Here is a 22,901-nt window from a genome sequence, read left to right on the forward strand (position 1 = left end):
ACATGTGGGTCTTTTATTATAACTGATATTTTACTTTGATGAGTGAAAGGCTTTTTTTAAATAAGTATCCCTTTTGGTGACCCAAAGGAAAAAGTATCAGTAGAGAAAAATGTAGGTCATGCGTTATTTAAAACTTATACCAACTATTGATACAAGACAATTTAAAACAATAATTTACAAAGAGCAGAATTTTTACTTGGTCTAAATAAAACAGAAATGTACAGATAACAGAAAAGAAACTTGGAATGAGGCAAGTGTTAAAATTGGGAAATTCTGACAAACAACCCAAAAAAAGAAGAGCCCCCCAAAATTATGAGGAACCAACCTTAAGGAGTGTTGTTTTGGGATTTTTCAGATTTCTACATATAGTACTTAGTGTTGCTGGGGTGATGATGATTGTATTTTTCCATATAGCTGTTCTCCTGATATAAATATTCAAACAAAACTAGGACTTTAAAATATAACTGGAGCTCTCTTTTGAGACATTCTCTCTGTAACCTTTCTCTCTTTCCCACAATCAGGTGAAAATGAAATCCTTGCAACTCTGCATGCCATTTCCAGCAAGAACCAGATCTGGAGATCGTATATTGGCATGGGCTATTATAACTGCTCAGTGCCACAGACAGTTTTGCGGAACTTACTGGAGAACTCAGGATGGTAATGTATTTCTTGGTGAAAAACAAGAGTACTGTGATTTGATTTGCGTGACTCTTCCCAGGCTTCCCCTGACCCCACCCCAGCCTCAGAACTTGCCCACTGACACCTGTACTCTGGTGCTGTCTCTAATCTGCAGGAACCTACCTGGCTTCCTCTAGTTTGGGAGATTTCCTTACTCAAATGTAGAGGAAATAGAAGCTTCTTCCCACTTTTATTCCCATAAAATAATCCGGAGTTCAAAATCGTGGCTGCTGGTCATGTCTTCCTCTCTCTGACTTCATGTTTGTTCTAGTGAGCATATTTGAGCAAGACGTCAAACCTGCAGGTGGGTGGATTCAGGGAGGCACTGGGATTTTAGGCTATGTCTGTGCTTACTCAGTGAGTCAGAATTTTGGTCCATTGTCTTCTGTCAGGATTTCAGGAGTAACAGTTAATCCATTCCCCACCCCCACCCCCTCAACCAATATTCTGGGTTCATGACCTACTGAAAAGAAGACACAGTGTCAGGTAAATGAAGAGCAGAATATCAGCTTTATTACAGGCTTTTCTAGAAATAAAGACAATGTCAATTACTTGTTGTGTCCTCACCTATCAGGTAACTCATTCCTAGTCCTTGGGTGGGAAGGCAGGGGGTGGTAGTTGTCCTTTTCGTTGCCTCTGGCTGCCACTGGTTGCACAAATTGAAAATATTTCTCCTGCACTTGAGGAAAACTTCCATGCTACTTTGCTTTTCTGTTCCTGTTTGCTCTACGATAGAAAGAAGGAAACAGGTTCCCGTCCCAGTACGCACTAAACAAGAAAACACCCTGAATACTTCTTGACGGTCAGAGACCATGCTTCAGAGGTGCCTGGGAACAGATGAGGGCATCTGCTTCTTCCACCTACTGGGAAATACTGTCTGAGATGGGGACCCCTGGGCCTTTCTCTTCCTTGTTTTTGGATCAGTGCTATTATATACACTAGCATCTTTGAATTGCAACTTTATTTCAACGGATAACCTTATCTCCAAAGGAATGTGTGCACTTACTATTTCTAGCAAAGAAACAAACCAAGCATGGGAAGGTGATGATAATTCCTAGGTGATTTTTTTTTTTTTGACTTGGTTGGTGTTTGAGGTAAATTTAACTTTTAGTAAAACTTTTAGGACAAAATAAGTGATTGCCTTTGCAATTCAAAGGTATTTATAGCAAGACCAGAGACTGTCTTTTAAGTTGGCATATAGAAAAAAATCAACTTTAGTAAAGGGAAGCTGAACTTCCCTGTGGGAAAGCATGGAATTGCCTCTGTGTGAGTTTTTGAAATACCAAGTACATGATCCACGGCAGTAAATCTTAAACATTTACTGAATCCTCTGCAACTTGAAAAAAAAAAGTTTTATTTAATAAAATTTTGTGAGAATTAATTTGAATTGAGTTACTAGAATTCTCATTTTGGTATAATTGCCTCATATATGAACTCTCCACCCCCCATCCTATTACAGACTATTGAGACATCTATTAGTCCTTTTGATCTTTTTTTAACCTTAGAAATAAGTGCTTTCCTGAGAAAACTCAAAATGCCCTGCAAGTTTACTGTTTGTTCCAGTCAATACATGAAGATGGAGCCCCTGTCTCTCAGCCTCTGTGGGACAGTAGGAGCCTAACTTCTTTGAGCACCGCTTAGCAAACCCAGATGGGTTTCACGTGGACCAACCACCACTGCATTCCCCTTCCCAGTTTTTGTAAATTTTCATTTCCCTGACTCTGTGAGCCCCTGCTCATTCCCCTCCCGACTCCCATTCTCTCTTTAAAACATCTAATCACCTCTAAAACACACGCATGCGCGCGCACACACACACACACACACACACACACACACACTGAGAAATATGCAGCCCTGTCTAAGTATACAAACTGACAGTCTTGACATTTTAGAGACTAAACCTGATACCCTACCTAATTTTATTTTAAATTTGTTTTGCTTTCTGTGGTGGAGGTAATTAGGTTTATTTATTTATTTTTAGAGGCAGTACTGGGGATTGAACCCAGGACCTCATGTATGCTAAGCATGTACTCTACCACTTGAGCTATACCCCCCCCCACCTAATATTAAACTTTGCACAAAGGGTTCCTAGTACTAGGAATAGACTGTTTTGACTACTTAACATGTGTGAACTTACATTCTGCCCCTTACCAACCGCAAACAGCTGGTTTCCATGTGTTTGAGTTTGTGAGTGAGTGAACATGTGTTGGGCCATCAGCACAGCAAGCCTTCATGTGGTGCCCAAGCCCAGGCCTGTGGGTCCGAGGAACAAGCCATGTGTGCAGCTCAGGGCATTGGTCAGGCTGAGTGGGAAGCACAGAGCCTTTGCCTCTTGTTTACTTTTGCCTAACTGCAAAGGTAGTCCTGGTTGGTGAGGGTGTTAGTCCCACATGCAGTGATTCGATTGCCATCATTGTAGGAACCAGATCTGTTGGCCTAGTTATTCCTGCATTGCTATCCCTGCCCAGAGCTTTCACTTTTAATATGCTGCATTTCTTTATTAATAACAGAACAGGAATGAACCGTCAAAGAAATAGTTTTTCTGCTTTTGGTGAGTGTGTGTGTGTGCGTGTGAATGTATTTCTGTTGCTGAGGGCCCTGGGGTAGTGGTAAAACTTTGGATGGTAAACTTCAAGTTTGATTTCAAAAGCAAATGGTTTGTCTCTCTTCCGTCTTACAAAACAAGCCTCAAAAGTACACGAATGGGCTGCAGCGTTCCAGCTGTCTGAATACTGGCCAGTGGTCTTCACTCTCGGTGGCTGTGCAGAGCATTCACCATATTGCTTCCTGGCTGTGAGCGGATGTGTTCATTTACTGTAGGAGCTGCCAGTGTTTTGAGAGGGAGACAATGTTGTTCTTCACTTTTCAGTCCTGGTTTCTGGATGTATTTTAAGTATTGTTCCTTTGTGTTCTCCTAAAGCTGATCCGAACCAGAGGGTGATACTGCCCCTCTCCAATGCTGATAGGGAGGGCTGTGCACATGAGTGTGGGTAGACTTCACATTATCATCCTTCTGAATGGTTGCCATAGAGATGGAACCAACAAATTCCGGTGACGTGAGGTGAAAATAAATTGGCAAAATAGCCTCCAGAGAATACAAACGTGCGGGCTTTTACAAGAAAATTTACGTCAGGCCTAGAATATATTTTATGGGGTCTACTTTTTGAAATTTTTTATTGCTGATAACATCAGTTAACTAATATCAAAAAATGTACATTTTCTTTGACTATTTCTGTTCTGTGTAACATTGACACTGATTAAAATGAGAGAGCTTCATGAATGTTTGTTCTATTGTGACCCCGAACCCGCACTCCCTCCCTCTTTTTGGTCAAAATCATAGACAATACTGATTATTCTGGAATAAATATTAATGCCATGTTGAATACATCAAGTATCCTTTTTGAGCAGGGCAGGATGCCTTCTTGGATATGCAGATACTTTTGTTTTTAATATTAAAATACATTCAGAAATGGAAACCAATTGAGTTAATATCAGTTGGAACATAGAAATTGTAGATCACAGACATTTTCTTGATCACTGTTTTGCCTGAGGCAGCTAAACCCTTCTATGCAGTATGGCCAGCCCTGTGCCAGCATTTTTCTCCTGAAATGAGGGTTTATTTAGTATTTCCAGGCTTGAGACTCACCGATCTGAGTCCATTAATAGATGATTTTTAAGATCATTTATGCCTCTTTAGTAGTGTAAATTAAAAAAAAAAACCTATGGACTATAACAGGAGTTTACAAATTGAAGAAGTAGAATCATATATTTGTCATCTTTGCAAGAAAACAATTTTAAGCGTCTCTGCTTTATCAGCCTGAACTTGGACTTATGAAAGGGTTAAACAGGGAGAGAAGGGCTGAGCAGGGGAGGAGGTATATCAAATCCCAAAGCCTGTGACTGAAGGAATAGCTTGGTCTTAGGTGTGAGGCACTGTCCTTGGGAGGTTTGGGGCTTTTTCCTGCAGGTAACCAGGGAGCCATCTCATTTGAGCAGGAAAGTCAAGTACCCACATTTGCACTGGACATATTTGATGATTCCTATTTTGTGCACTGCACTACGCTAGTAAGGCAATAAAGACAGGGATGGATATAGGACATCGGAAGGAAGACTAATGGCGATTGGTCATTCTTTGGGGCTAAAAAAAAACTGGAGTTTTTACCTTGAGAATTGGCATAATGGTGGGAATAAGAATATTCAAGAAGAGAAACTGTCTTTGGCGATAATTGGAGGAAGTTGGAGGAAGAATAGGGAATGTGACGCCGACATGGAATGTGATGAATTTCCAGAAAAAAATTTGTTTCCAAGTAGAAATATCTAATAATCTCTGAATACAACTATGAATTAATTCTTTGGGAGAAGTCTATGAGACCAGAACAGCAGATTAAAAACTTCAAAACAAGCTACATTTGGGAAGGACTTTGCCATTTCCGAGATGCGTTATATATATTTTTACCAGATATGAGTGTTAAGATAAAATCTAACACAGATGATACTATCTCCATTGATGGCCAGGAGAAATTGGCAGGGAGAGGTTAATGACTTGTCCCATTTCACAGAGAATTTAGGTTGACACCCAGGGCTTAGTATTGGTGAAGATGCAGGGAAACCTATTTTACTGTAAGGGAATACAGAATCAGAAGAACTTTCTGGAGACAAATGGCATATGGACTGAAATTCTTAAAATTATTCAAAGGAAATAACACAAAGATAAGGATGTTCACTATTACACTATTTCCTTTCTTTCTCTGTTTCTTTATTTCTTTCTCTTTCTTTTTAATGGAGGTACTGGGGAGTGAACCCAGGAGCTTGTGCATGCTAAGGATGCGCTCTTCCTGAGCTACACCCATCCCCCTATTTCTAATAGTTAAAACCAAAAGTAATATTCAACTTGAGAGGACTTGTTAAATAAGTTATTTAATACCACATAACAAGTGCATGTTTATGAATAATATTTAAAGTTATTAGAAATTATTCATGGAATAATGTTAACAGAAACAAATCAAAAGTGTATATATAGAGTGTAATCTTACTTTGAAATATAAATATGATTGTGATGTCAAAAAGAAACTGAAACGAACATTGTAGTAATCATTTCATGAAGTATACACATATCAAAACATGTTGTATGCTTTTAATATATACAGTTTTGTCAACTATACTTCAATAAAGCTGGAGAAAAAAATAATGCATAAATAAAAGTCACAAATCAACAAGGAAAGGGGCACACAACACAACAGAAAAATGGATGGAGAAAGAAAAATAAAAAAAAAAAAAATGAAAAGAAACGTACCTGGTGGGGAGGGTGTAGCTCAGTGGTAGAGTGCATGCTTAGCAGCATGTACAAGGTCCTACATTCAATCCCCAGTACCTCCACTAAAAAAATTAAAATGGAATAAGAAATATACCTAAATGTTAACTGTTGTTATCTTAGAGTTTTAGGATAATGGGTGATTTCATTTTCTCAGCAGTTATTTCCATTTTCCAACTTTTTACAATGAGCATGTATAACATAATCAGCAAAAAAGAGGTTGTGAACATGTTCCTGACACACAGAAGATATTAATAAGTGGTAGCTGATGTCTTATTTAGATGTCTGATGTTTTATTTTAGAACATAAAATAAAAAGAAAAGTTATGGTTAATCTCACCACCCAGAGAAAACCACTATTTACATTTTCGTTCATGTATTTTTACAAATTTACAAAAATGGGACCATGGAATTTTACATTTTACTTTTTAAATTGATGAATCATGAGCATCTTCTTTGTCAGGAAATATTCTTTTACACATCATTTTCACAATGAATCCATGGTAGTGTAAGTATATTGTCTGATTTACTTAGTCCTTCACCTTTTAGTGGGCACTTAGTTTGTTGCTCATTTTTCACTATTATATTCAGTGCTGTGATGAATTCTTTGGAGTGTCTCTCTCTCTCTTCTTATGGAATATTCTGTATCTAGCTCTGTGGATTTACCGAATCTTTCCCATTCTTTAGATGGGCTAAATGATATGTGTGTGTGTGTGTCTAAGTTTGTGTGTCTGTCTATATGTCAAATAAAGATTGTGAGTAAAATGAAAATTTCTCATTACCCAGGCAATCTAAGCATGTTTATTTGTGGTGGCAGGCTATGCTCTGTATGAAGATCTTATCTGCTCTCAGGTCACAATTGCCCCTTGTCTGTGCCTTTTGTGTGACCCCATTTCTGCTCAGATTCTCTTTTTACTTTGTCTACATTATGCATTGTGTGCCTCATTTATTCCAGTTCACCACCCACATAGAATTTGGCAAACTGATTTACAGTTGCTAAGCCAGACTGTTCAAGGAGTTAATTGAAGCAAAAATGTACTCTGCTGTGCAAACACACACACACTACTACACCAATGAAAGTTTCAGGAAAGTTTTTTCCAAAGCCTTGATATTGTATTGCTTGGTAAGGCAAACTCCTCCACTCTACTCAAAGGTAAGAAGACATTGGTTTCAAAGCCATCAGAAAAGAAAATAAAATGGGTGGAAATATCCTGAATATGATTACCAGAACAGGAGAGAAAGGAAAAGGGGTTGAAAAAAATGAAAACGAAACAAAACAAAAAACCTAAACATTTTTCCTAATGCTCTTCAGGCTTGGAAGAATGAAAATAGTAGAAATATGAAGCAATGTTAATCACAAGCAGGAGCGTGGACCCCCGTCTGACACACTTTGGTGGTAGAGTGAGTGAATTCTCGGTGAAAAGATAGCAACTCTGTCACAAGTCCTCAGTCACCCTCTATCCTCTTATTTATAATGTTTATCACTCTGAAATGATTTCATGTATTTTTTGTCTCTTTTTCCCCATTACAATATATTCTCCTTAAGATCGGGGCTGTTATCCATCTTGCTTATGATGTGCTCCCAGAACTTATAGTTCCTGGCAGTTAGTAGGCATGCAGTAAATATTTGTAGGATGAGTGAACGAATGAAGGGATGAAAAAAAGGATGAAGGCACTAAGTGAATTAACTCATATACCTAGAGACACATTTTTGGCTAATAACTGGAGGATGTCAGATTAGAATTCATGTCTACACTGCCTTCTAACTATTTGTATTCTTGAATTTTGATAGCTGTGGAGTTAACTTCCATAAATGTTTAATAACTGGATAGTGACAGTTCTTAAATAGACCTCCATTAACTTCTTAGGAGCCTGTAGAACTTATGTTTAGTATCAAATAAAGCTCCTCTTCCCCAAACCCCCAAATTTTGAGTGTTAGGTATTAGATTCTTGGATGATTTTTATTGTGAACCATAATTGAGGTGAGCTTTTAGCTAAAAGAATGGAAGTGAAATTTCTATTTATAATACCATAGGTAGGCTCAAGTGGATTTTAAGGCCAGCTTACAATAAAATACACATATTTAAAATAGAAATGTAAGATTAAGTAACCTAGAACGATGGAAAAGTAAGTATTGATTATCTCCAAAGGATAATATTGTTACTATAATTTAATTCTGAGCTGCTTTATAAAGGACAAGAAGTAAGCTTATTGATGTATTACACAATTTTTAAGAGAGGCAAACTTAATTTTCAGATACTGAATTTTAAAATGAAGGCAATTTGTGAACTTTTGTGAATAGTGGACTCGCAGTTTGTCATAGTCTTTTGTGTCCCTCACAGGATCACCCAGTATACTCCATACCAGCCAGAGGTGTCTCAGGGGAGACTGGAGAGTTTACTCAACTACCAGACCATGGTGTGTGACATCACAGGCATGGACATGGCTAATGCATCCCTGCTGGATGAGGCCACCGCGGCTGCAGAGGCAATGCAGCTTTGCCACAGGTGAGAGGCCCAGCATGAGAGTCCCTCAGCATCAGGGACATCTTCCAGTGTCACTCCTGCTGTGCAGGTGGGGACTCCACTGTCCTGGTTAGTGTCCAGTGATAGCTCTCTCTGTCTCACATGCACACAAATACATACATTTGTGTGTGAGAGATACATTGTATCAGCATCATTATATTAGTTAGATGAGGTAACAAAAAGATCAAAATTTAGTGGTTTAAACGGCCTCTATTGTTTATTGATTTACATTGTGTAAGAAAGGCCGTTTGTTCTTCACTACATAATGTTACGTTCAGGGATGTAATAGCAACTCTAAGATAGTATCAGGGACCGATGCCCCTCTCTCCTGTCTTTAGTGTGAGGCTTTCATCTGGCAGTCCGAAGAAAAACGTACAACCTAAAAGTTGCCAGGTAACTTTTTTTCAGGGATCTTACTTAGGACCATTGCCTAAGAGACAGTCTCTCAGATAGCTCTAAGAAACTGTTTCAAAGAGGTCAGGGAGGAGCCAGGATACGTAGGAAGTTTTTTGCTGAGAAAAAAACATTTAGTGGAACATCAAAAGATTATTGCTAATTTCAAAGAACAGACATCTCAAGTTAATGATTTTAGTGCTTTTCAATGTATGGGAAGATGCAAAGAGTCTGGGCTTACTGAAATTATTCTTTAGAAATGCATCTTAACTGTCTAGGGCCAGTATCCAAAGCATAGAATACTTCCTGTTTTTCTCCATCCTGAATTCACCTCAGGAATTCATCGGTGGGTGGCCACAGTAGCTGATGGCTACTTCCTTGTAGAACTGGAATGGTAGGCGACGTTCTTTGTTTACTGGAATGATAGGTAGCATTCCCTGTCTACAGTCCTCACGGTCACAAGATGACTGCTAGAGCTCTAGCCACTACATCTGCATTCAGGAAGAAGAAAAGAGGCAGGGTTAAGGATACTTCTAGCTAAATAAGCCCTCTTTTAGAGTTTTTTGGAAGCTCCCATTCATTGACTTTTACTTATGCTTCATTGACCACCCCTACCTACAAGTGAGCTGAGGAAATGTAGTTTTTTCACATGGGCACATTGCTGTCCCTTATATATTGGGGTTCTGGTACTATGGGTGACAGAATGGATATTGGGTAGAAACTAGCAATCTGTAATGGAATACATAAATATCTCCTTCTTTTATGAAGAATATTATTCTTAGGTTGTATTTAATGTTTTATAACTTGTTTTATTTTTTTCTATCTAACAGTATGTGGTGAACATTTCCCCTATTTCTTTAATCAACTTTCTAAAATATGGCTTTTATTGGCTATATATTAGTACTCATTTGCACGGAAGTACCATAATTTATGTAACTCACCTCTGTTGTTACGCATTATATTTTCCCCTTCTTTACTGCTATTAATGATATTTTTGTGCATCTTTAGGATAAATCTTTGTTGAAAGTTCTGATTATTTCCTGAGGGCGCGTTTCTAAAAGTAGCATTGCTGGGTCATGGTTAACTTTGGCTAACATTTAGTTAGCATTTAGTCACCTTCTTTAATTCTTTGCCTTATGAATACATTTGAGTTTATCTTCCTGATAGGATTCTCATGTAGGTGGTCATCTTGTAGGGAAATCTGCCTACATTGATAGTGTGTCCGTCTGAGATTTTGGGCCTCAGACTCTTGTTGACTGGGTGACTGCAGGGGCTAATGGCTTGATCCTTGTAGAACTGGTGGGCAACATTCTTTGTTTACATTCTGAATGTCCATGTAAGTCTCTTTCTTGGCTTCCACAGACTGGAGGTGTGGTTCAATTGATCCTGGTATCAGTTCCAATCAGGGATGGGCATTCCCCTCACACCAACAAACAATTTTTGGACACCAGCAAGTTGTAAGCCCAGGTTGTTACTTTTGCTTCTGGTCAACTGGCTACAGACTGGGGTTCCAACAACCCCCTCCAACTCAGAATGCCAATCCCAAGTGCAGGTTGTTACCTGTATTCAACCAACTGGGGTTTTCAGGACCCCCTCCTCAGGTTAGATTAATTTGCTAGTGCAGCTCACAGAACTCAGAGAAACATTTTACTTACTAGGAACAGTTTATTATAAAAGGATATAACTCTGGAACAGCCAGACAGAAGAGATGCACAGGGCTGGGTATGTGGAAAGTGCTCAGTTTCCATGCTCTCAGAGATCCCCATTCTCCCCAGAGCACCTTGTGTTTACCAGTTCACAAGCTTTCCAACCCCCACCCTTTTTATGTCATTACATAGGCACAGTTGATTGAATCTTGGCTATTGGCAATTGATTCAGCCTTGAGCCCCTCTCCCTTTCCTGGAGATCAGTGAGTGGGACTGAAAGTTCCAGCCCTCTGATCACACAGTTGGCTTCTTTTGGCAGCCAGCTCCCATCTTTAGATGGGATGCAAAAGTCACATCATTAACATAATAAAAGACACCTTGATCACTCTCCACACTTAGGAAATTCCAAGAGTTTTGGAAGCAGTGACCCTCTGTGGAAGAAGACCAAATATATATGAGAAATATACTTTGGTCATGTGAGTGATCAAATATATATTTCATATAAATCACAGTGTTGCACTTGTGAACCCCGAACTCACTTGGCAGGTACGGAGGCCTCTTAAGTTCCAGGCCCTTCTGCTTCCCAAGCAGTCCCAGGGCAGTGTTCAGGCTCTTGCTTCTGTCATCCTATGGATGTCCATGCCCATTCTGTTCTCAGCTTTTCACTCATTTTCACCTTATCTTCTAACCCATCCACCTTCTTGCTGCCCTCCCATCTCTCCCCACTACCTTTTTCAAAGTAAAAGCTTTCATCTCACACTTGAAGCTGAGGCCTTTGTAGCTGATGGTTCAGGGGGGTCTGTCCTGAACTGATTAGAGGAACTGGGCTACTCACTCTGCAAATGCTTGGTTTGCTTCCTCTCTCATAATTCTCGTAGCCTCCATCCTGCATTTAATTTTACCCTTGAAAAGCAGTCTTGTACTTCTTATTTTTAGGAAAATGTTTGTTTTTTTTTTTTTTTTTTAAATAGTAGTGTTTTTGTTTGCATCCTAGGTCATTTAGGCTTAGATAGCTCTTTTCTCCAGAGGTATTTAGATTTAAATTGTGAAGAGCGCTGTGCATTGGATAATTGATTTTGTATCTCAGCTCTACTCACTTCTCTAATTTATGCTTGTTATGAAAATAATACCTGTTCATAGTGGGAAAATATTCAAATAGGAGAGAAGGCTATAATGAAAAGTAAAACTTACTGTTTCTCAGTTCCATTCCATTGAGAAAGCCGCTGTTAACTGGTCATTATGGACCTCTCTGAAAAATTAAATGCATAGCACAGTATACTTGTATTCCTCACCCATTTCTTTTTACCCCATGTATTCATGGTATGCAAACTGTTATGTCTCCCCATCAGTTTTGTTTCCTGAAACCATGGATTGTTAGAGCACTTTCAGAATTTGGTTCTTAGCCCCAGCTTAGTTCCTTCATAGCTGTGTGGCTCAGCACATGTCACAACCTGTCTGAGTCCTTTTCCTCTTGCATTGAATGAGGACACTTGGTTTAGATAATCTCTCAATGCTCCTTTGGCAATAAAATTCTCAGGTGTTTTTATTTAGAAGAGTTAGTTTTTTACTTCTACTTGTACCTTATAATTACCCTTTGGTTTTCTTTTTCCTCGTAGTGTATTTTTAAAAATTTAAACCTGCTTAAAATTGATTTTACTAAATGGGGTTGGAATGGGAATTGGATTTTAGTAGAATTCTAATCAGTAAATGTCACTGTTAGTTATTACTGACTCCTTATTTTTTATCCTCTGCTCAGACTTTCCTTAAGTACTGTCTTTGCTTTGCATTCTTAGAAGATACTCTGATTTCTTTAATGTTCATTTTTGAATGTGATTTTTCTTTTCAACAGACACAACAAGAGGAGGAAATTTTTTATTGATCCCCGTTGCCATCCCCAGACAATAGCTGTTGTCCAGACTCGAGCCAAGTAATTAATTTTATCTGTATTTTGAACTCAGGGATGATTTCTGAGGTCATTTCTGCTGTTTCTCCTTCTTATTTCCACACTGGTTAGAGGTGAACCTGGTTTAAGCTGGGGTTGTTGAGTTTTACTTCCTGTCTCACTTTCTTCCCATGATCTCACTGGCACATAAAATGTGTCAGAACTGAGGAAAAAAATATATAGTGGATTTGGTTGCCTTTGCTTTATATTAAGTTACTATGTTGTTTTGTTTTGTTTTTGTAAAAAGAAAATTAAAAATACTAAAATAATTTCAGTGGTACTTTGGAAAGTTTGAAAAGCAGAGGGAGAAAATGGAACTCTCACACAATGTATGTATTCCTACAAATAGGACTCATAGAGAATCCACATAATACCTAGGTTAGTATGAAGTAGATGAAAGCATATTGTATTTCTTAAGTGCTATAATCAGATCAAATAAACACAGCACAACTACCACTTACAGGTGTGTTTAATAGCCTTTCCCTTGACCCCATACAACCATTCCTTCAGAAGTGGTTTTCTGACATATAGGAATTAGATAGTTTTAGGAACTTAAGGCAGGTCTTTCTTGCCTCACTGAGGTTTTCCATTCACCCAAGACCTATCCAAAGTCAAAGTGGTGATGGCTCTGTGGTTACAGGTATGGTTCTGAAGCCCTAGGAAGGCACGTTTCTTCTCTTCTCCCAGGACAGGGGAGGGAGAGGGGCGGTAGCAAGGGTGGAGAGAGAAACGGAAGCTGAGCCATTAGATGCACTTGAGTTGATGTGAAGCACTGTTACACTGAAGGGCCGGGTGTGGCATGGGGGTATGTGTTGGGATGGGTGGGGTGGTGGGCACCAAGGAATGACACAGAATATGAATGGCTGTATCACGGAAAAAACACTGTAGGTAACTTTGACTTTCCCTTATAAACCCAATGTGTGATTGTTCTTTGTCTTCCGTCTTTCCAGGTATGCTGGAGTCCTCATTGAACTGAAGTTACCCCATGAAATGGACTTCAGTGGGAAGGATGTCAGTGGAGTGCTGTTCCAGTACCCAGACACTGAGGGGAAGGTGGAAGACTTTACAGAACTGGTGGAGAGAGCCCATCAGGCAGGGGTAGGCAAACCTCTCTTTGTGGGGGTCCATGGAGGTGTGTCCCAACTTTGAGTTATTATTGTTCATCTTTTTGATGTGTTTTAATTTCTACTCCTTTATCACCTGGTATGGCAAAACTCTCCTACCTCCTTTCTTCAAATTTGATTTCTTCACTGATTCCTGGTATGCAGTAGGCACTCAGTAAATATTTTAAATGAATGAATAAGTAGATAAATTTCACAGGATACAAACAACTCTGCCAGTCTGCCTGTAACGGAGATAATTTGCTATCCTCCCACTGTTCTCAGGGAAGGTAACAACCTTGTCCATTTTCTCTTGTTTCCTTCCTAGAGCTTGGCCTGCTGTGCTACTGACCTTTTAGCTCTGTGTATCTTGAGGCCTCCTGGAGAATTTGGGGTAGACATCGCCCTGGGCAGCTCACAGAGATTTGGGGTGCCACTGGGCTATGGCGGACCACATGCAGCCTTTTTTGCTGTCAGAGAAAGCTTGGTGAGGATGATGCCTGGAAGAATGGTTGGGGTAACAAGGTAAAGCAGTTCATGGCTCTCCCCTTTTATTGTGGTTATGGTTTTCCCTGCTCCTCTCTTGATCACAAAAGTTGCTGCTTTCTCTCTGAATTTAACTGGGCCAGTTTGGGTCGATTAAGGAAATGAACAACATAGACTCAGAAGAGAGAATGTATTTGGGGTATCAGTGCCCTGCCTACCCCCCACCCTATCCCAAAGGACACACGCATGCACACACACACACACCCTTCATCCGATACCTGCCCCTTCTCAAATGCCTTGTACCTCTTCTCAAATGCCATGATTTTATGCATATTTCAAAAAGTGTGTACACAATTTACAACATTTGTATTGAAGTCATAGAAATGAATTTATTTAGGTTGATGAAAACCTTGAGAGACAACATTTTAGGTACATTTTGTATCTAACTAGTTTCTTTCTCCAAAGTGTATCATGCCATGTATGTAAAGACAAGTACAATAAAAGAGTATCATGCAGACATCGAGTGTGACCCACGTTATTTCCTAGAGGCCTGCTACTTGGCCATTTGCATAATTTACAGATGTACTTTCTTATGTGCTTCACATTGATGAAGATCTTCAGATTAAGAATTAGATGAATGCCATGATTATTACTGGGGAAATTTAGCATGAAAGTGAGTAATCTGAATTAGTGAATGATGTGACAGTGATGTGAAGTTCTGAAATACTCTCACATGACAGCAAATGGCTCTTTTTAATTTAAAAATAATAGTTTTCTAAGTATACTTGCATTAGCTTTTATCAGTGATGTCTCTTCACCAGATGAGATGAGGCAGAAGGTTTTCTAATTAAAATTTTTTTCTTATGTTAATTATTATCTGTTGATTTTTTTCTTTTTAATCTGTTAATTTTTATATTGAACTTCTTGCCTTTCTGGAAAGTGGACCCCAGAGCTTGATGAAATATAGCATAAGACTGCTGAATCTTTGTGTTTATGTAGATTTTTAATTGTATTAAGACAGGAGAAATTTTATTAGAGACAAGTGGTAAGATTATTAACATTCTTTATTTATAGCCTTATAGTTGCTTCAGATTTCTAGAATAGAAATTCTGTTTCCTTTGTCAGGTATTTCCCTTTTCTCTGAGTCTGCCAGGAAGCTCAGAGTGAAGCTTAATTCTCATGGTGACATCATCATATTAGGAGGTGATTCCTGGGAAATTTTTCTTCAGAGTTCCTAGCCTTATTGTATATATCTTGGTGCCTCAAATCCTCAAAGTACAAACTGAAAATTAGTAGTCCCATTTAGAAGAAGATGGTTTGGAAATTGTTTCTTTATGGCTTTGCATCCAAGCAATTTTGCTGAATTCACTTCAAGTTGGGAAGGAAAAAGCATTTCTATTTAGGGCAACTCCTGCTGCTATGATTATCTGTGTTAACCGAATGTTTTATTCTTGGTCCAGAGATGCCAGTGGGAAAGAAGTGTATCGTCTTGCTCTTCAAACCAGGGAGCAACACATCCGGAGAGACAAAGCTACCAGCAACATCTGTACAGCTCAGGTAGATCACGTACCTGTCCTGCTCACTGAATGCCTTACAATCTACAGAAATGAGCTGCTCATTTGTTCGCTCAGTTGTTGATTCATTCATTCACCATCCACTGAGCAGTGTGCACACCGGAAATGTCACGATCTTGTTGGTAGAGAAGCCTGTGGTCTTGTCAGAACCAAAATACAACATATTTTACTGGAGTTCTGTGTACGCACACATTTCACACTTTAGGCTGTCTAGCATTCTTGGCCATAGGCAGATCCATTGTGGGCAGTGATTGGGGCACCTTCTCTTAGGGCTGAGACGGAGGGCCCTCCAGGTTGGTGTGAGGAAGGCAAAGTGAAGGCACTTGAGGTGCTTGAGGTGATGGTCAGACTGCCCAGCCAGTGGTGGTCATGGGGTACTTGTACTGCGAGCTCATGAGAGGCATTCCTGAAGTGGTTGGGAAATAAAAGAGGGGGTGCTACCTGGATGTTATCAAAGGGCTTAGGTTAGAGGGAGCAGTGTTTTCTGACATCCAGGCAATTCCTAGTTTCAGGTGGAGGACCATTCCTGAGCATACAATCCTTTCTAGGTTCATTTCTTCCATTCAGAGTTGGAGAAAGAGAGAGATCTCACAGATACCTCAGTGGGCAGTACACCGTTCTTCCTTCTCAGGGCATTGGTCCAAGCCCCATCACCAGGCTTTTGAAAGCCTCTCCAGGGAGTTAGTAGATGATAAGGTCTTCTTATAGATTGTTCTAAAGCCATTGGTCTTTGAAGCAGTTTCCTTAATTGGTTTTCTTGTATTATTTTTGTCTCAGGAAAGTGGCTGCTTCTTTTCAGGGAAGAACTCTTCTAGTATCCCAGGAAGGAACCATTTGTCACAAACTTATCTTTGGTTGACAGCAAATTGATCTGTGTATGATGCCTTTTCATGGAGAAGGCAGGACGTTTGATTATTTTGCTTTGTCCCTGTTTTCAATTTTGGCACCTCAAGTTAGACTAATAGTCCCTCCCACTAATCATCTTCCATCATATTGTTGAGTGTGATTCTTTAAATACTCTTTGTTGTTTTAGGCTCTCTTGGCGAATATGGCTGCAATGTTTGCAATCTACCACGGGTCCCACGGGCTGGAACATATTGCTAGGAGGGTACATAATGCCACTTTGATTTTATCTGAAGGTGAGTTAGTTATCTGTTTTTAAACTTTTGCTTATAACAAGACTTATAAATGAGAGTAAGTAAAATTGAAAACTTACTGCATCTGGTACCGTGTGTGAAATTAAAAGTCAAATAAAAACCTGGGAAGAATATTTCCAGCATCTATGATAGACTGAGTGTTAATATTGAGCTCTTAGTACCCCCACCACCCCATACAGAAGAAGGAAAATGGGCAAAGGGCATAAAATGTAATTTAAAAAAATATACGCCTACGTATATGCCTACAAATGAATATATATAATTTCAACCTCACTATTAGTTAAAGAAACATAAATTGAAAGAATAAAATAGTATTTCTCCCATTATATTGGCAAAGATTAAAAAGAATGCTGATATTCATATGACTTTTATGAAGGCACTTTTGATATGACAATACGTTATCAAAAGCTTTTAAAATGTGCCTACAATTTGATCCAGAAATTCTAGGAATATATTTAAAGGAAATAATCGGATAAGGATGTAAAAGGGTGTCCATTGAATCACTGTTTACAATAGCACAATCTTGGAAACAGCCTAAATGTCCAATAATAAGTCATTAGTTAAATTATGATACATCTGTAAGTTTGAATATTACATAACCATTAAAAATAATGATGCTTTTTTACTCCGTAGAAAAGCAAAATGTTCATGATACATTAAATTTTTTTGAAAAAAGGGTAAAGAAATACATGTAATGTGATATATCACAAACATACACATACACCTCACTTCTAGAGGAATCTATACCAAAAGGTAACCACTCTTATTTCAGAATGGTGATTATAGTGTTTTTTCTTCCTTCTTTTTTTTAAATAGAGGTACTGGGGATTGAACCTAGGACCTTGTGCATGCTAAGCAAGTGCTCTACCACTGAGCTATACCCACCCACCAACTTCCATTTTTATATGTATTTCACAATTTTTTATAGCATAATAAACATTTACTTTTAAAAAGCAGTCACCAAAGCACTGGGTAGGACCAGGAACAGCTATAGTGGGATTTACTTCTTTATTTCTCTGAGTGGCAGAGGGTCAGGTTGCTATGTAGAGACCCAGTGGCTCTCCTGTCTTGTCTAGGTCTCAAGCGAGCGGGGCACCAGCTCCAGCACGACTTGTTCTTCGACACTCTGAAGATTCAGTGTGGCTGCTCAGTGAAGGAGGTCTTGGGCAGGGCCACTCAGCGGCAAATAAATATTCGGCCCTTCGAGGATGGGACGGTAAGTCAAACTTTCAGGTTTTGTTTGCTTTTTTAAACAAATTCTCTAAATTTTCATGACTTTTCTCATTAAAATTTCTCTTCATTAAAAAAAAGTCAGTTGGAACTTTGGGCACAATTTATTTCTTTGGAAATAATTTCCATTTTCAGTTTGGAACATTGTGACCCTTTAAAGGATAATTCACTGTCAGCTGTCCTTAAGACGCTGTGCTTTCATATATGAGACTCTTAGGCACATATTTTGCTCAAAGTACTCCTTTCTCTACAGTATGTCTGTTACAGGTAAAGGGCATGGTAAGTGATACGATAACGTATGTTCAGGGGAGAAAAAGGTGAGCATATCTAGAACCCTGCAGCCATCAGACTGTTAGAGTCCAGAAGCGGCTGTAAAACTCTAAATCTTGTGACATCTGAGACTAGTCTAGCCTCCTTTGCCCAAGGGCCAACTTGGATATACTGGTACCTTGTTATTTTAGAATGCCTGGGAGTTTTGTCCAGCACTTCCTCCCCTTTCACCTCTTGGGGTTTCTTCACTGGTCTTGGCATTCAGAGCTGATGATTTCCATTTCATTTTTCTTTCTGTAGCTTGGTATTTCTCTTGATGAAACAGTCAATGAAAAAGATCTGGATGACTTGTTGTGGATCTTTGGCTGTGAGTCGTCTGCAGTAAGTTAAATAAAAATGTGCATTCCTCATTGTGACTATGTGAGATAGTATAGAAGACGGCTTTGCCTCTTGTGGGCCTGAGTGTGAGGGAGAGGGGGCCCAGGTCTGACATTAGGTGGCCCACTGTTAAAATTACACCAGTGATTGTTCCGTGACACTGTGACTGCTGATAGGTAGAGGTCACTGCTGTGGGCCCTGGCCAGGACTGTGCAGCCAAGCTAGTTGGAAGGATTATTAGTGGGGTTTAAGTCAAATTATTCCTAATACAAAGATTCATGACATTAGCATCTTGGTTATGTTGATTTTGGGAAAACTGACCTAGTATGTGCCTGGTAATATGCTATGCCCTGAAAATAGTGGAATATCAGATGCAATTCCCACCATTATGGAGATTATAGTCTAATGGGGATCCAAACAAGGACAAGACTGCTATCCAGGTGATGCATTATGATGGACAATGTCTGAAGATGCTCGTGAGCATCCTCAACAAGACTTGGAAGAAATTATCCTAAGCTGAGACCTGAAAGATGAGTAGGAGCTCTCAAGACACAACTGAGGAGAAGGGGGATGGGACCAGAAGTGTTCCAGACACTGGGAAAAGCAGCCCTAAAGGCTAGGAGGGGAGAGATTACATGAGAACTTGAAGCAGTTCAGTGTGACTAAGTTGATTCCTAAAATGATGAAGTAGCAGGGATACGTGAGGTGGAGGTGGTGATTCTTTGGAATGAGAATGTAGGAGACGGGTCAGTAGCTACGGAGACCTGTGGCAAGGTGTTAATCACAACATCTTGAGGCCTGGAGCATAGGAACCACTCAATAAATATTTGTTAAATAATCAATAAAAGGAAGCAGAAATAGGTTCCAGAGTGTGGAAAGGTGCTGTCCTGGCTGTATACGTCCTCTTTGAGAGATGACTTTAGCACCAGATAACAAATGTAAATCATCAAGGAAGTATTAACACTATTCTCTTTTAAACTTTAATTAATAAACAAGACCCAATATGTATCTCTCCTCTAGAACGCTGCACTAAATTTAATCACACATGTTTGTTCCATGCATTTGAGTAACATTTATGAAGCACCCACTGTGGGTTCTGTCTAGTGAGCCCTACTCTCAGCCTGGGGCAGAATGAGGAGCAAATCATGTGTTTAATAATACATCCTGGATATTAAACTCTTACCAGATATATGACTTGCAAATTCTGTGGCTTGTCTCTTATTTCTCTTGATAGTGTCCTTTGATGTACAAAAATTTTTTAATTTTAATGAAGTCCACTTTAATTTTTCTTTTGTAGCCATTCTTTTGGTGTCATATTTATGAAACCAATGCCAAATTTAAGGTCATGAAGACTTGCTCCTATGTTTTCTTCTAAGAGTTTTATAGTTTTAGCTTGTAAATTTAAGTCCTTCATCCATTTTGAATTAGTTTTTGTAAATGGTGTAAGATAAGGGTCCAACTTCATTTTTTTGCATGTGTATGCCCAATTTTCTCAGCACCATTTGTTGAAGAAACTGTCCTTCCCCCCCATCAAATGGTCTTGGCACTTGTATTTTATTAGAATTGTTCTCAAAGGTAAAAGAGCAGTGTCAATGAGAATCCTAACTTGAAGATTATAGTAACTTTTTAAATAGCCCTTTAAAATAATTTACTGGAACTTACTTTATTATTCAAGGAACATATAGGAGATGTCAACTTTTTTGGGGAGGGGCAGGAAAAGTTGTACAATTTTATTTCCTGTGGATAAGGTCAACGGAACTTAAAAGCATTGTTTTAGAGGATTGCAGCAATACGTGACCCCTGACACCTGTCATTGCACTGTGTCAGATGTCCCAGGGGTGGATGGGGTGGGGGTGGGTGGAGGTTGGGTGGTAGGGGATTTCTGCTGCTCCATCAGAATACGCACTGATTGGAAGCCTGGTTCACACATAGTTCCAGGCATGATTCCTGCCCTTTAGTTTCTGTGGTTTCTCCATGCAGGAGCTGGTTGCTGAAAGGATGGGTGAGGAACAGAGAGGTATTCTAGGAACTGCCTTCAAGAGAACTAGCCCGTTCCTCACACATCAAGTGTTCAGCAGGTTTGTGTGGCTTGTGTGACTTCTGCACTGTGTGCTGAGGCTTTGGAGCACAGTAGAGAGGGGCTTCTGACTCCGACTGTGATATGGCCTGGGTTACTGTAGCTCAGCCTGACTTACTAGTAAATCATCACCATAAAGGTCCCATTCCTAACCTGGGCAAAGCACCCCTTATTTCCGGGTTGCTCTGCTCCTTCGGCACCGTAACTCCTAATTCTACTCTCAAGAAGGTACGAGTTTGGATCCAGAGTCACCAGGCTGAAGATTGTTCCCAGGAACTCAACATCCTCTTCTTTCCAGCCCTTCCTCTAATGCAGACAGGCAGCTTCTTGTCCTCGGGCATCCCCTGGGGTTTGGAGGGTGGTTGTGGGGTTCATGCCCTTCCTGTTGATGCTTTGTTGGCAAGTTGCCCATGGCCTAATTTGAGCTGTATGTTGAAGGTAGATCTCAATGTGTCTTCTCTTTCAGGAGGATGTGTGGGGGCTCTTATCTAACTCTATTGGCCTAAACCTTGTGTTTTGTGTTCACAGCTATCACTCAGAAACAAATATTGTTAGATATATGAAGAAGTTGGAAAACAAAGACATTTCCCTTGTTCATAGCATGATTCCACTGGTAATTACTGCCTTTATTTCCATTTCCCACCCCACTCTGATTCCACCTCTTTGGGTTGCATCTCATATGCTGCAAGAGGGATGAATGGGTGGCCGTGCAGGGAAATGGGAGTGCTGATCATAGGAAGTCACTAACATGATACACTTTGGCTGTGCTTCTTAAAGGGGTCCTGCACCATGAAGCTCAACAGTTCTTCTGAACTCACAGTAAGTAGGTCACTTCTATTAAGAGCGAGCTTAGCAGAGGCAGTGTCTTGGCTTGTACATAAGCAGATAACTAGGGAAAACTGCTACTGGGACCGTGATTTAATAACCACTGTAGAAATCCTTTATTTTGCTCTTCAACAATCTTGGCAGAAACCCTAATTTTATCACAACCTGATCATTTAAATTTTTGAGTGAAATAATTTAAAAATATTAAAATAATAAATATATACTATTTATGCCTTCCTACCCTCCCCACTCCCCTTTTTTAAACCTGCCATATTAAAAGCTTTTATTTTTATCAATTTGTAGTGGTTAATCTCAGGTAGAATTAAGAACCTTAAGCCTTCTTTCTAGAAATCCATTGACAGTGCCAGAAGGGTAGAGATTTGAGGTTTTAATTTACTTCTTATGTCAGCAGAAGATTTGTGTACCCTGTTGTGCTGGTTGGTAAGTATCTCTCCTAGGCTGGGATGTTCCTTTGTTCCCACAGGATGATTCTGATGTGACAAATCACATCAAGCAAAGAAAATCAGTTTATATTATGACAGGAGGATTTTCTCCATCTGCTTTGTATTGGTATCTTGTTCTCTTAATGAAGAAAGTATAATATATGTGCTACGTAAGAGTTTGAATAAACCATACCTGAAACAGCTCATTGGATTCCATGGGTATAAATCTATTTGGAGGCCTTTTTGTTCCTGAAAAATAGAAAAACAGTGTATTTTTGTATAAGTTCCCTTTCTGGGCCTCTGTGACCCCCCGGTAAAATGAAGACAAGAATAGTACTTACCTCATAAGACTGTGGTAAGAGTTAAATGAATAAATATGTTTAAATTGCCTAGAATAGTGCCTGGCACATAGTAAGCACTCTCGGTGTTAGCTGTTGCTGTCATCATCATCATCATCAACATTGAAGTCAGTATTGTTATTACTATTGCATACATATGCATATGTTTTCTCCCCTTGCTCTTCAGGCTATCACGTGGAAGGAATTTGCAGACATCCACCCTTTTGTGCCTCTGGACCAAGCTCAAGGGTACCAGCAGCTTTTCCAAGAACTTGAGAAGGATTTGTGTGAACTCACAGGCTATGACCGAATCTCTTTCCAGCCTAACAGGTAAGAGGATTTCTTCTTCTGTTCTTTTCAGTTATCTCTTGTGGTATAACACCCACTGGGATGGTCGACTGGAAAGTCCAAAGGGGCCTCATTCACATACCTGGGGAGTTAGTTATGCCTGTTGCCTGGGAGCTCAGTTGAGACTATTGGCCTGGGGCTTGGTTCTTCTCCATATGGACTTCTTCAGTGGTTGCTTGAG

General features: G+C 39.5%; 1 protein-coding gene across 1 annotated transcript in view; it reads left to right on the forward strand.

Annotated features, from left to right (window-relative positions):
* GLDC (glycine decarboxylase) overlaps positions 1–22,901 on the forward strand; it is a 118,932-nt gene that overhangs the window by 62,170 nt on the left and 33,861 nt on the right. The window contains exons 5-17 of the mRNA XM_064490233.1: positions 522–657; positions 8,331–8,495; positions 12,402–12,479; positions 13,445–13,592; positions 13,923–14,119; positions 15,541–15,637; positions 16,688–16,793; positions 17,888–18,027; positions 18,612–18,692; positions 20,670–20,767; positions 21,295–21,379; positions 21,544–21,585; positions 22,560–22,702. Coding sequence (XP_064346303.1) covers positions 522–657; positions 8,331–8,495; positions 12,402–12,479; positions 13,445–13,592; positions 13,923–14,119; positions 15,541–15,637; positions 16,688–16,793; positions 17,888–18,027; positions 18,612–18,692; positions 20,670–20,767; positions 21,295–21,379; positions 21,544–21,585; positions 22,560–22,702 — 1,516 coding nt within the window. The remainder of the gene's footprint in view (positions 1–521; positions 658–8,330; positions 8,496–12,401; positions 12,480–13,444; positions 13,593–13,922; positions 14,120–15,540; positions 15,638–16,687; positions 16,794–17,887; positions 18,028–18,611; positions 18,693–20,669; positions 20,768–21,294; positions 21,380–21,543; positions 21,586–22,559; positions 22,703–22,901) is intronic.

The sequence above is a fragment of the Camelus dromedarius genome, chromosome 10 (assembly GCF_036321535.1).
Source record: "Camelus dromedarius isolate mCamDro1 chromosome 10, mCamDro1.pat, whole genome shotgun sequence".
Taxonomy (NCBI): domain Eukaryota; kingdom Metazoa; phylum Chordata; class Mammalia; order Artiodactyla; family Camelidae; genus Camelus; species Camelus dromedarius.